Source organism: Perognathus longimembris, chromosome 16, assembly GCF_023159225.1.
Source record: "Perognathus longimembris pacificus isolate PPM17 chromosome 16, ASM2315922v1, whole genome shotgun sequence".
NCBI lineage: Eukaryota > Metazoa > Chordata > Mammalia > Rodentia > Heteromyidae > Perognathus > Perognathus longimembris.
The window spans coordinates 11,079,670-11,092,651 of NC_063176.1; the positions used below are offsets into that span (position 1 = coordinate 11,079,670).

General features: G+C 37.3%; 1 protein-coding gene across 1 annotated transcript in view; it reads left to right on the top strand.

The window, feature by feature from the left end:
- Fstl5 (follistatin like 5) overlaps positions 1-12,982 on the top strand; it is a 279,651-nt gene that overhangs the window by 45,729 nt on the left and 220,940 nt on the right. Inside the window, exon 3 of the mRNA XM_048364572.1 lies at positions 1,576-1,609. Within this exon, the coding sequence (XP_048220529.1) occupies positions 1,576-1,609 (34 nt within the window). The remainder of the gene's footprint in view (positions 1-1,575; positions 1,610-12,982) is intronic.

The window sequence follows — 12,982 nt, forward strand, 5'->3', positions numbered from 1 at the left end:
TAATAGAATAGGGAATATGAATCCTGACTGAGAACTTCCCAAACATCCAAAAGGATAGGCCCCTTCAGATACAAGCAACATTTAAAACCTCCCAACAGACCAGAACACAACAGAACAATGCACTGCCGCATTGTAATCTTCATGGGAACAATAGAGATGAAGGACAGGATCCTTAAACCTTAGAAAAAGCCAGAAGTGGTGCTGGGGCTCAAGTGGTAGAGTGCTAGCCTTGAGCAAAAAGAAGCCAGGGACAGTGCTCAGACCCTGAGTTCAAGCCCCAGGACTGGCCAAAAAGAAACAAAAGAAAAAAAAAAGAAATGCAAATCAAAACAACTTTGAGATTCCATCTCACCCCAGTTAGAAAAGTCATTATCAAGAAATCTAATAATAATAGATACTGGGGGTATGTGGCCAAAAGGGAACACCACTACACTCTTGGTGGGAGAATAAACTTGTTCAGCCACTTTGAAAAGCAGTATGGAAGTTCCTCAACAGGCTAAACATGGAGCTCCCAAATGACCCAGCAATTCTAATCCTGGGCTTTTACCCAAATGACCACAAACAAGGCTACATTAAAGCTAACAGTACAGCCATGTTGACTGCAGCACTATTCACCATAGCTAAGATATGGAACCAACCCGCATGCCTCTCAGTAGATGAGTGGATCAAGAAGATATGATATATAAACACAATGGAATTCTATGTTTCTATCAGAAAGAATGATGTTGCCCCATTCACCAGGACATGGAAAGACCTGGAAAACAATCATATACATTGAAGCAAGCTGGGCCCAAAGAAACACAGGTTGCATGGGTCCCCTGAGTTGTAATAATTATGTCTATTATATTCTTAATAAAGAATCACAATATACCAATTGTTACATGCTTATGATCATATATAAGTAAGTGTATCATAATGAACTCCAGGAATTGGAAACAAGAGGTTTTTATTAGGTACCCTTTGAATTTATCTTTCATTTTCTTTCTTCCTTTAAAAAATTCTATACTCTTTGTCTTTCATATTAGTTTATGTAATTGGTGGAATGGAAATGGAATCATAGAGAAAGCAGGACAAAGGAACTAATGCAACAATGATACTAACTAGACACTATGTTGGAAATATACTACATTGTGGGGTTGGGGTGGGGAGGGGAAGGTGGGAGAATTTGAGGGAGGGGGTAATAGTGTTCAGAAAGAAATCTACTTACTTATGTAACTGTAACCCCTGAGTTCATCACCTTTACAATAAATAAACATGCAGCTGTTAAAAGGATATTCTGAGTGCATCATTTCAGTGTCCTTTGAAAAGGTCGAGGACACTTGACAGGCCTACATATGTACTTAATTTGTCATAAACTATTTATGCATTGATAAACCTATTTTGTAGACTTATTACTAAAATGAATATACCCCTTTAATTACATCAGTAGGAGATTTTGCTTCAGTATACTTTTAAGGACAGAGGTATGTTAGAATATTCCATATATGTGTAAATATTTTGTTTCATCTTTGTAATGATTGTTGGTATTGATTATTTTTTACTAAAGATTTTGACCTACTTCTTTTTTAATTCCAGCAGGAAAAACGTCAAGAAAGTCCAAGAATAAAAGGTAAGAGATGAATATTTAAAATAATAGTTATATGTACCTATAAAAGAAAAAGTGATATGACTTTGATAATAAAGTATTGAATGAAAGTTTAAACGTGACAGTCTTCATAGAGATTAAAGCCATTTCAAGCCTCTGGTAACTCCATACAATCATTCTCTAGTGATAATTTTTTATGTTGCTTCATAAATCTTCAACACATTTTCTGACTACTTATTTGCTTATTTATTTACTCATTTACTGTCAGTCCTGGGGCTTGAACTCAGGGCCTGGTGGCTGTCCTGAGCATTTTTTCTAAAGGCTAGTTCTCTATTACTTTGAGCCACAGCTCCAATTTGGTATTCTGGTGGTTGAGACAAGAGTCTCACAGAATTTCCTGCCTGGGGTGGTGTAATGACCTGGGAGCAAGTTCATTTACAGAGAAAGGTTAAAGGTGGCAAAGGCATTTTACTAGTTAGTCTACAATTGCCTTTTCCTGGGCTAAGCAGGACCTAGGAGCAGCTGCCACCTCCAAAGGGGTGGCGGAGTTTGTTTGCTTTTTTCTTTCTTCCTCTCCACAAGCCTCTTAGCTCTCCACAGTTCTCTGGGCTCTGCTCCTGGAGTCAGCAGGCCACAGGCCTCTCAGTGCCCTATTAGAGGTCTTGTGGCTCTCTGCAGGCCTCTGTTCTCCACAGCCTCCATGCTCTGCAGGCCGCTCTGCTCTGCCAGAGGCTGAGCTCAGGCTTCTCCAGTCCACAGGCCTGGATTCCAGCCTTTCCTGTCCACTCCAGGAGGCACCTCCTGCCGCCTTGCTTTCCTTGTGTCTCTCCCCATTCTGTTCCAGACCCTAGTATCCAGTCGCCTGCTCCCCTCACAGTGGGAGGGTGTGGCGGTGACTTCAGGGTGGCACAGGACCCCACTTTGACTTCCTGTTCCCGCAATGGAGGGAGTGGCAATGAAGTCAGACTTCCCACCCCTCAGGTTCCACCACTGGCTTTGTACTGCGGTCTTAAGTCCTCAGCCCCCCCGAGTGGCTAGGATTACAAACTTGAGCCACCAGTGCCCGTCTTACAATTTTTATTTATTACCTGCGTGGTTCTGGCTTAACTTCTTTTCCAAATACTGTGCATAAAGTTGGTACTCAGTCCCATCAATGACTTAGCTTATATCACTTAAAAATACATCCCATTGAGAAAACGGTATTTAACCTCTGCCATCACACTGCAAAAAGAGTATTTAAACTCAGCCATCTCACTTTTATTTTTGATTCAAAAGACACTAGCTTTTATTTATGTATTGAAGATGGCTATGATTCTGCATACGTGGTAGTGTTTTGAAGACATCAGAAGCTTCCTTTCCTTGAAGATATATTCTTATACCATCCAGTGTGTTTACTTGTAGATTTATACACACATTCTAGTTATGAAAAATGGGGAAAGAAAAATGAGGAAGTCACGCAGCCTATGTTTCTTTGGGTGTAGCTTACTTCACTTAATAAAATTTTTCCTAAGCCATTCCATTTCCTTATGAACAGGACAATATTCTTTCTGATGGAAGCATAGAATTTCATTGTGTGTATATACGACACTTTCTTGATCCATTCATCCCCTGCAGAGTATCTGAGTCAATATCATATCTTGGCTATGGTAAACAATGCTGCACTGAACATAGTTGTGCAGGTAGCTTTACTGTGTCTTTGTTTGTGGTCCCTTGGATAAATACCCAGGAGTGGAATTGCTGGTTAGTTAGGGAAGCTCTATGGACATAATAAATTATACAAAATACTAGACATTCATATAGTGAGAACAAAGAAATATACTCTCTGGAGAGAATCAAAAGGAGTCAATAATGTTGTGCATGTGATTCTATAAAATATTATCAAAATGAACTCCAAGAAATTTAAATAAGAGGCTGTTTTTGTTGTTTTGTATTTCTCCTTTGTTACTGTTTCTGTTTTCTGTACCTCTTGTCTTTTATGCAAGTTTGTATGTTTTGGGGTGGGTAAGAGGAAGCACAGAAGTGGTGTGACAAAGGTTGAACAAATGTAGCAATAATACTCGCTGGACACCCTGTTGAAAGAGAACTTTAAAATTTGGAGGGGAAGCAGGAGGGAAAAACTGGGAGAAAATGAGTGAAGGGGTGACACTATTTAAACAGGAATATACTCATTGCCTTACTTATGTAACTAATCTCTCTGTAACTCACCTTTACGATAACAATATAATTAAACAAATAATGCTAAAAGATACGATCTTAAAGTTGAACTTTGTTTAATGGGTAATAACTTAACAGGTCAACTGTTTTTTTCTGAACAATTACTTATATATTGTCAAAGTGATGTACAGAAGGGTTACAGTTTCATTGTAAGGCAGTGGATACATTTCTTGCTCAATTTATTGGAGGTCAACTGTTTTTATTCACAAATGGACTCAACAGTTTGTTGTTCATTCTAATAAAAAATATCTTATAATCACAGAATTAGATTATGAATAGATGATTCTCACTGGATGTGGCATATGTAATAATAAGACCTAATACGCTAACATGGGCTAACATGGGACTATGGCCTAGTGGCAAGAGTGCTTGCCTCAAATACATGAAGCCCTGGGCTCCATTTCTCAGCACAACATATATAGAAAACAGCCAGAAGTGGCGCTGTGGCTCAAGAGGCAGAGTGCTAGCCTTGAGCAAAAAGAAGCCAGGGCCAGTGATTAGGCCCTGAATTCAAGGCCCAGAACTGGCAAAAACAAACCAAAAAACAAAAGACCTAACAGATTTTCTTGGATTGCTTCATCTGGATTCTCCATGAACATTTTGCATTTTGCTTCTTTTATTTTCTTTCCCCCAAACATACCAGGTTAAGAATGAAGCACAATTATGTTGTATCATTCCTTACCTATTCCACGGGAAGAAATATTTACAAAGGTTTTTTTTTTCTTTCAAATATCTATAAAGCTAAAACATATAATTTTTACAGAAAATTATTTCATGTGCTTCTGAAAAACAAACTATAACTCTGAGCATTTCGATATTGCTGATATTCTATCCTAATAATAAATACATATATATCCTACCTACAAACTTGTCATGTGAACATTTGCACAGTATTATTTTTCTGGTATATTTCTCTGTATATTTTTCTGTCTTACTAAAGACTAAAAAAGGTACTTGCATTTTTCTTGTACTTTATGAAATACATATATATATACACACATATACATATATAGTATTATCTTGTACAAATAGTTGACATTTAATGAAGCACTTTATAAATACAATACATCTTGATCAATGTCATCCCTTTCAATATTCTCTCCTATCTATCTACTACCCACACTATCCTCCAGACTTCTTAATGTTGTACAGGATAGATTTTTTTACAGCATTCTCCCACTCTTCATTTATGAGACATATTTTCTTCAAATGGATTATGTAAGACAGTCTTCTAGGGATTTCGAAGCCATTTCACATGACTAGAAAATACAAAGTTTTGTGTTCAATACCCAGAAAACAAATAAAATTGGAAAATAAATACTATTCAATATGCAGAAAATATAATTAGACACAAATTCAAATGACTTCTACAAATTAGTTACAAAAATATCAATAGCATTTTCAGAATGTAAGTGAAAACAAAACAGCTTTCTAACAATGTAAAACCTATAAGATTTGGCTAGCCTCTATTACTTTGAATTATCTTTTTTTTTTTCCATAGTAGAGTTTACAATCATAGAACTGACCTCCTTGTTAGGCAAGTGTTCTCCCATTTGAACCACACCTCTACTCTTTTGGTTATTTTTCAGAAAATGTTTCTCTTTTTCTCTAGGCTAGCCTTGGAACTTCTTCAACTATCTATGACACCTGCATATCTAGAATTATAATCATGTAGCACTAAGCCTTCCTTTTTTGTTGAGATGAGATTTTGTTAACTTTTTGCTCAGACTTGTCTCAAGATACTTGTCTCAATCTTAGCATACCAATCTGTACAATCTTTGGTAGTAATATTTAATCATGTCTTGTCCAAGGGTGCCAAGGCAACATTCCACACACACACACACACACCTTCACCTCTGGCTTTCTCCCCTCTCTGATTGTCTGTGCTTAAAGGTTCTTTCTATCATTTACTCAGTGATGGGAAAATTAGAAATGAGAACAACAACAACAACAAACTATATATGCCCCGGGGATCTGATTACCCTGAGAAAAACAGAGCAGGGGATGAGACACAGACTTTTGTTTCTTCTTGGAAGGACGGGAAGCCAAAGGAGTTGTGGGGGGAGGGGGCTATTGGAAGGAGGAAGCAAGGGTTGAGGCAGTAGTCCAGAGCCTAAGACCAGTTGGAAGTGTTATAAAAAGGTATAATGAATTGGAAAATATGATAGTAAAGAAGTACAAAATGTAGGGATGTTGATATTAGCGGAAGCTTAATGGAAGTAATTGCAATTGCAAGAATGACTTACCTGAGATTAAAACACATTAAAAAAAACTTGATAACTTGATGAATTGGCCATCAAAAATGACACATTAGAAATAAGGGCCCTTCATTTTGTTTATTTCTCTCTGGAATATATTTGACAGCTGTTGCTGACCCATTCTCTCAAGCCTATTAAGTTGATTTGGCAAGTAATGTATTGGGAACAGGAATGTGAAGAAGTCACAGCTGTTCCTTGACTGACTGAAACTTTTCTGCAACATGGCATTAAACCTGCTTTGAGTGATAGAAATTCCTTGCGAATCTCTCACACAACTTTAGCTTCATAGGTCATTTTATATGCAATTATTTTATATGCAATTACTTTTGCAGTACTTTTCTGGAAGTTTCAGGAATCACATCAGAGAAAAATGTTTTTCTTCTCATTTTAGGACTCCATTGTCCCGAAGATTTATCGGGAAGACAAAACTAATGTCAGACAGAAATGTTATAGGGTTTTCTGTTCTCCTTCTGGGACATAGAGTTGGCGGGCATTCTACACAATCCCTGTCCTCTGCCCAATTATTCAGTAGTCACCAGGTCACACATTCTATTATTTCAATTACGTTGGGTGGATCGGTACCTGGTCTGGAATAGACAAACAACCACCTATCTACTTCTAATTATGGAGAGAGGGCACATCTGTAGTTTTATTAACCTTACTTTAAAACCATTAAAACCAAATTTTTAAGTCCGTGTTCAATCTTCAGGATACTCATCTTCCTTGAAATTTACCCAAACAGTAATGGATCCTGTTGTTGACTCCTACGTGTAAGATAGCCACTTAGGAGGCTGAAATCTCAAGTTAGAGTTCAAAGCAGCTGGGGAAGATATACCTGAGGGACTTCATCTACATTTAACCAAAAAAAAAGTTGGACTGCTGGCATGGCTCAGTTGATAAGAAGGCCAGTTGTGAATGAGAATAATCAGAACAGGAGGTTCTGAGTTCAAACCCCAGTACTAAAGAAAAACAATGCAAAATTTAATAGATCAGATTTGAAATACAATTAAGTTCATAGACTTTATTGACAAGGCTTATTGATGTTGATATTTGTATATAAACTCAGGGTTATTGTAAATTTCCTTGCTGGATTTTTTTAGGTGATTTTTTGGTGTTTTTTGTGTCTCTTTTTGTTAATGTTGATATATAAACCCAGGGTTATTGTAAATTTTTTTGATTTGTACATAATTTTCACATGATATAAAAACTAGGGTTATTATAAATGAATGTTCTCTGAAGATGCTGAAATTGGTCAGAAAAATAGCATTAACTATGAAATTACTACATCCAAATATAAAAATCCCTTCCAACTTACTTTCAGTTCCCAAATAATGCAATATTTTGAAGTATATTTTATTCCAACATTCTATATTAACATCATATACATATAGTTGGGTGAAAGTGGCTTGCTTTTATAGTTCTATCTAGTCAGGAAGCCAAGATATGAGGATTATGATTCAAGGCCAGCCACGGCCCAAAGTAATCCATGAGACTTACGTCCAATTAACTAGCACAAAGTTGGCTCACGTGGCATAGTGTCACTCGAGAGCGAAATAGCTAACGGATAGTGGCCAGGCACTCCACAAGTCCCAGTCCCAGCATAAAATAAAATAAAATTGATAAATGCCAGAAATGTAGATCTATATAATTGTAAAGCTCACTCCTATTTGAACTTTGGGGAAGTTAATGAAAAAAAAAAATTAAAGCAGGAGACTGAATCCTCATATAAGCTAAAATCTAAAGACATTAAAATCCAAAGGAATTACAACTGGGGAAAAAAAAAATGTTTCTTAGCCACATTAAGTCCAAAGAAAATAAAACTCCCAATTTCTCATCCTGGCCTGTCTGGGCCCTGGGGAGCTTCAGAGTCAGAACCTTACTGTGACCAGAGTCCTTCCTAGCTTCAGCCTGAGCAGCTGTTTTCCAGCTGACACACTCCTCTTACAACTTCAAAATCGGAATTAGGTCCACGTAGACCTAATGTGCCTTTCTTCCAGAGATTCCAAGCATTTTTGTAATCTACCCTCTTACTAAATACAATTTGAAAAGAGAATCAATTACAGAACCTCTAACAAGTTATGCCCAAACTTATGTTTCCAGACCTCAAGGTTAGTTTGGATAAAGACCAGGGAAAATCTGGCCCATCCTCTCACTCAACATCAAGAAATGTGTTCCATTGGGCAGATTCATGAGATTTGAGTAGTTAGAGGAATAATACTCTAAAATGAGGTTAATTAATGTCACCAAAACTTATTATTTCTGAGTAAAAAGTAATCTGTGGTGAAAAGTCCCTCTTTCCTTTGAGAATGAGACTTGACCAAACTTCTTTTGAAATGGAGAAATATGGAATAAAATTAATTTGCCACATTTGGCTTATATAGTTTTCTTCCTGCTACACTCATTTCAGAATTACGTACTATCCTCTCTCACTGGAATTTCTCTTACAAGTACATCCTTGGGAAAATTTATGTGTTTTGATTATGCATACACCTCCAGGGAGTGAGAAAGGAAAGAATAAGCTTAGGAAGAAGAAGATGTTGGAGAGCCAGTGGGGCAGTTCTTTACTTCTGTGGCCAGCATACTGGATGAGTGGAGAATTTTGTGACCTCAGAAGACATCTTTAGTGAAACTACATTAATCTATTTCATAATCCACCCAGGAAGAAGGATATGCCTAAATTTTTGCCAACCATTCTCTTGGTGCCCATTTGTCAAAGCTGGCCAGTCCTACACTGGCTGCCATATCCTTTCTGACTGCATCTGTGTGCATGTTGGCTTTGCCAGCTTCAGTAGCCCATGAGAGATGTAGCATGTCATGTCAGGGTATGGTAAGATCATAAGATCATGATCCTTGAGACAAAAAGTAATATATTCTATGATTTTCTATATTTGGTACACCAAGGCTAGCTCATGGCACATACTTTGATAATTAGTAAATATCTGAAACTTTAAATCCTATGTGAGGCACTGGATTTCAAGAATAATAGAGCCACATCTGAAACAGAAACTATTGCACAAAACCTCCATGGGTTCCCCACCTAGACAGGAACATGTTGAGATAAGACATAAAGTCAAATATCAACTCTCAGAGAGGCAAGAAAAAATGAGATTTATTCTGTGGACTGTGTTACCAACAGAACTCTCAATGATTTTTCTGATTCGTACTCCTCATGTTACCAGAACTGTCTCTCTGGTGAAAGCTTCCTGAACTCCATTCTTCCAAGCAACATATGCTCTATTATGTTAATATCATACTGTGGGCTCTCTCTCTCTACTTCCCCTCGCTTGGGGGGGAAGGGGCTTGTCTGCCCCTTCCTGGGTGGTCCTTTATCGCTCTCACGTGGGAGCGATGGCCACAGGTAGCCTCGGTGGCGTGTGGTCGCAGGGTGCCCCAAAACCGCCAAGAACGACACTGATGCGTGGGCCCCTGGAGAAAACCTCTAGGGCTTCTGTTTATTCAAATGAGGAGCCTCCCAGATATACCCCAAAGGGGGGCACAAGAGAGGGGCCCCTGATTGGTCCCAAGGGGCTGTCCCTCAAGTGATGTCAGGAGACTTCCTTTGTGGGCAGAGGTCCAGCCCCCCAAGGATGGGCCCGTGGGGTACCCCTCCGCCATAGCACACGTGCTAGCCCCAGGAACAGGGGCTTCTCTTCCTGTTAAAGACAGGAAGGGGAGGGACAGGCTGAGGTCAGCTGTGGCCCCTTAAAGGTACAGCTGACCCCAACATCATACATGCTTTCTCCAAAGTTGATCCCACCTCTGTTTTCATGAGTGTATAGTAATCTGAGATTCCTGGGTTGTTGTTTTTTTTTTAATGGAATTCTCCTCCAAAATGTAATTAGCTTAAGTACAGTTATTCCTTGGCCCAAGCTGTGAACTCTTTAGTACGTACTCAGAAGAAATAAAACCTCAAATGTTTCACATAGATATGCTTAGCAGCCTTATTCATAATGAAAGAATTTGGAAACAATGTATATGGTCAACAACACATGAATAGGTAAATACATTTGGAATATTAATGCAATGGAATATTATTCCATAATAAAAGGAAGTACTGATTGATACATGCTACAGCATAGAACAACTTTAGAAATTTTATACTAGGGGGATGAAGTAAGACACAAAAGACAACATAAAATATGACTAAATGCATATGAAATGCATGTGAATTTATATAATTTTTATTGCTAATGGGTATGAAGGGTTCTGATTGGAGGGAGGGAAAATGTCTAAAATTAGGTTGTTGTGGTGCTGGCACATTGTTATTATGCGAAAACTCATTAAACTACCCATGAAAATGGGTGAAGTAAATTATTTCTCATGTGTTACTCTATCATTTTCCTACTTAATATGATAATAAGTAGGACTGCACATCCTACTTAAAATTCCCATGATGTTTACCAATAATGCATAGCTATCAGTTATTTAAACTTCTTTGTGACACTGCTTTCTTCTTCCCACTATTGCACTATTCCATCTTAATACTTTCAAGTGATTTGATAGATTTACAATTTCATAGGTATATTTATAGATTGGAAATGGGCAAAATTCGAGCTGTACTGTACCTACTTTTAAGTAATGCTCCCCCATAACTCCTAAATGTAGTTCTTTATACTCTATAAAAAGAAAATTAATGTGAGGAAGAAGCACTGAGAACTATTCTGAGTCTCCATTTGTATTTGTATTCTGTACTAATGCAAGGGTAGGAAAGTTTTGGGAAAATGAAATAGGTTCTATTTCTTAAAGCAAAACAAAACAAAAACAGAAAACAAACAGAAATTTAAAATTGCATTCTACAAAAAATGAATACTAAAAACGTCATGCTACTTTTCATCTTTATTGCTAATTTGTTTAGAACTGGCCAGAAGTTTATTGAGTTAGTTTATTTATATCCTGTACATAGAAGAAACACACAATATTAAAATGATTTTGAAATCTTTATACATGCAATGAATTATATAGGATGAAGAAATAATCTGTATTTCCTGTGTCTAGTAGTTTTGTCGTTTTTATTTTATGTTACCTATTAGCTTCCATTTTGTGTTAACGCTTTTATATATTATGACTTCTATCCTGAAGTTGCTTTATATTCTCTTACACTGTCTAGTGGTTATATAAAGGGCAATCAGAGCTCATATAACTGAAATATGAATGCAAGGAATGTTTTGGGGGTGGCATGTATTATAATTGTAGTCTCATACATTATTCATGTCTTACTGAAGCAATGATTGCATTATTTTATGCTTTAATCTTTTCATAAAACTGTATTATTCCATCAACAACGAAGGTGATGTTCTGTATCACTCCAGGTCTGCTTTGCTGCCCCTGTCCTATATCCTAGCCTATTGTTAATAGTGCCAGCTCTGGTCAACTTTGATATCAAAAAACTGTAACCCCTCTATACATCATTTTGACAATAATTATTTTTAAAAAGTTGAGGGGCTGGGAATATGGCCTAGTGGCAAGAGTGCCTGCTTCATATACATGAAGCCCTGGGTTCGATTCCCTAGTACCACATACATAGAAAATGGCCAGAAGTGGTGCTGTGGCTCGAGTGGTAGAGTGCGAGCCTTGAGCAAAAAGAAGCCAGGGACAGTGCTCAGGCCCTGAGTCCAAGGCCCAGGACTGGCAAAACAAACAAACAAACAAAGAAAAAAAAAGTTGAAAACTATTTTACACTGAAATTTAAGTTAGACCCTTCCTACACTGGGGCACTAATGCAGTTTTCATTTGTTTCAGTGGGTCAAATTCACAAGGCTTAGTGTTATGTTATTGTAAAAGTTGGACCAGGCTCTCAGTTCTAATTACTGTTAAATGTGGCATTTCTCAGAGTGTTTTCTCACAGAAAACACATATATTACTAACTACTGCTTAACTATGAGTAATTATTAGAACTTTTCATAGGAATGTAAAGGTTTCCATCACTCAAAATTGACTTTTTGAAAAAATTCCCTTTGTTTTCTTTTCAGTTGAAAAAAAAATTACACATTTATGCACACAGAATAAATCAAAGAGAAAAATTCTTGCATTTGAATAACTTTTCAAGAAACTAAGTTAAACTAGCTTAAATGCAGTCATCATTGGTTTGCCTTTTGTCCTTGGTCTCACCATTTTGACGTTCCCCTTCCCAAAGCAACAGTGATACATACAAGACAATATGCTGTGAACTAGCTGTGCTACTTGGGGAGTGGGGGCCACTAGGGATGAGGGAAGGTGGGAGAAACATGAGGAAGGAGGTGGCAAGTTTGACAAGAAATGCACTTACTACCTTATGTGTGTAACTCTAACCCCTCTGTATGTCACCTTGACGATAAAATTAAAAATTTTAAAAATGCCGTAATCACTGTCCAAAGAAAGAGCTATGCAAATCAAGTCTGAGTTTATGTAGCTCATCTCCCATATTAAATGTTTAAAAATAGAATGACTGAGGAGACGTCTGTCTAGTTCATTGTGTTTTGAGTAATGGTGACTATTTCCTAGGACACAGATAAAATTTATGTTTAATAACCCATTGTTTATTACTGAGTTGGGTGGCTGAAATCACAATGATGAAGGCATTTGGTGGCATGAATATTAGACTTTCTGGGAGGACCTTGGAAGTAGTCTCTGAGTTACCTCCAGTACAGCATCTGCCAAATGAAGAATCTTCACTAAATAATACTCATTACCACCATGATGTAGGAGCTGTAAGCATTTTAGAAAAACAATACCGAATATAACAGAAAGCAGATACTACTGAAAAGTAAATAATGCATTTTAAAAATCTGGTTATAAGGTTTTACTACTTCATTATGTATTTTAGATATTAATCTTATGTCATGTGAACAGCTTGCAAATATTTTCTCCTATTTTCTGGGCTGCTTTTTCATGTTGTTGACTGTTTCATTTGCTGTGAAGAAGCTATTTAGCTTGAGGCCTTGTTTTT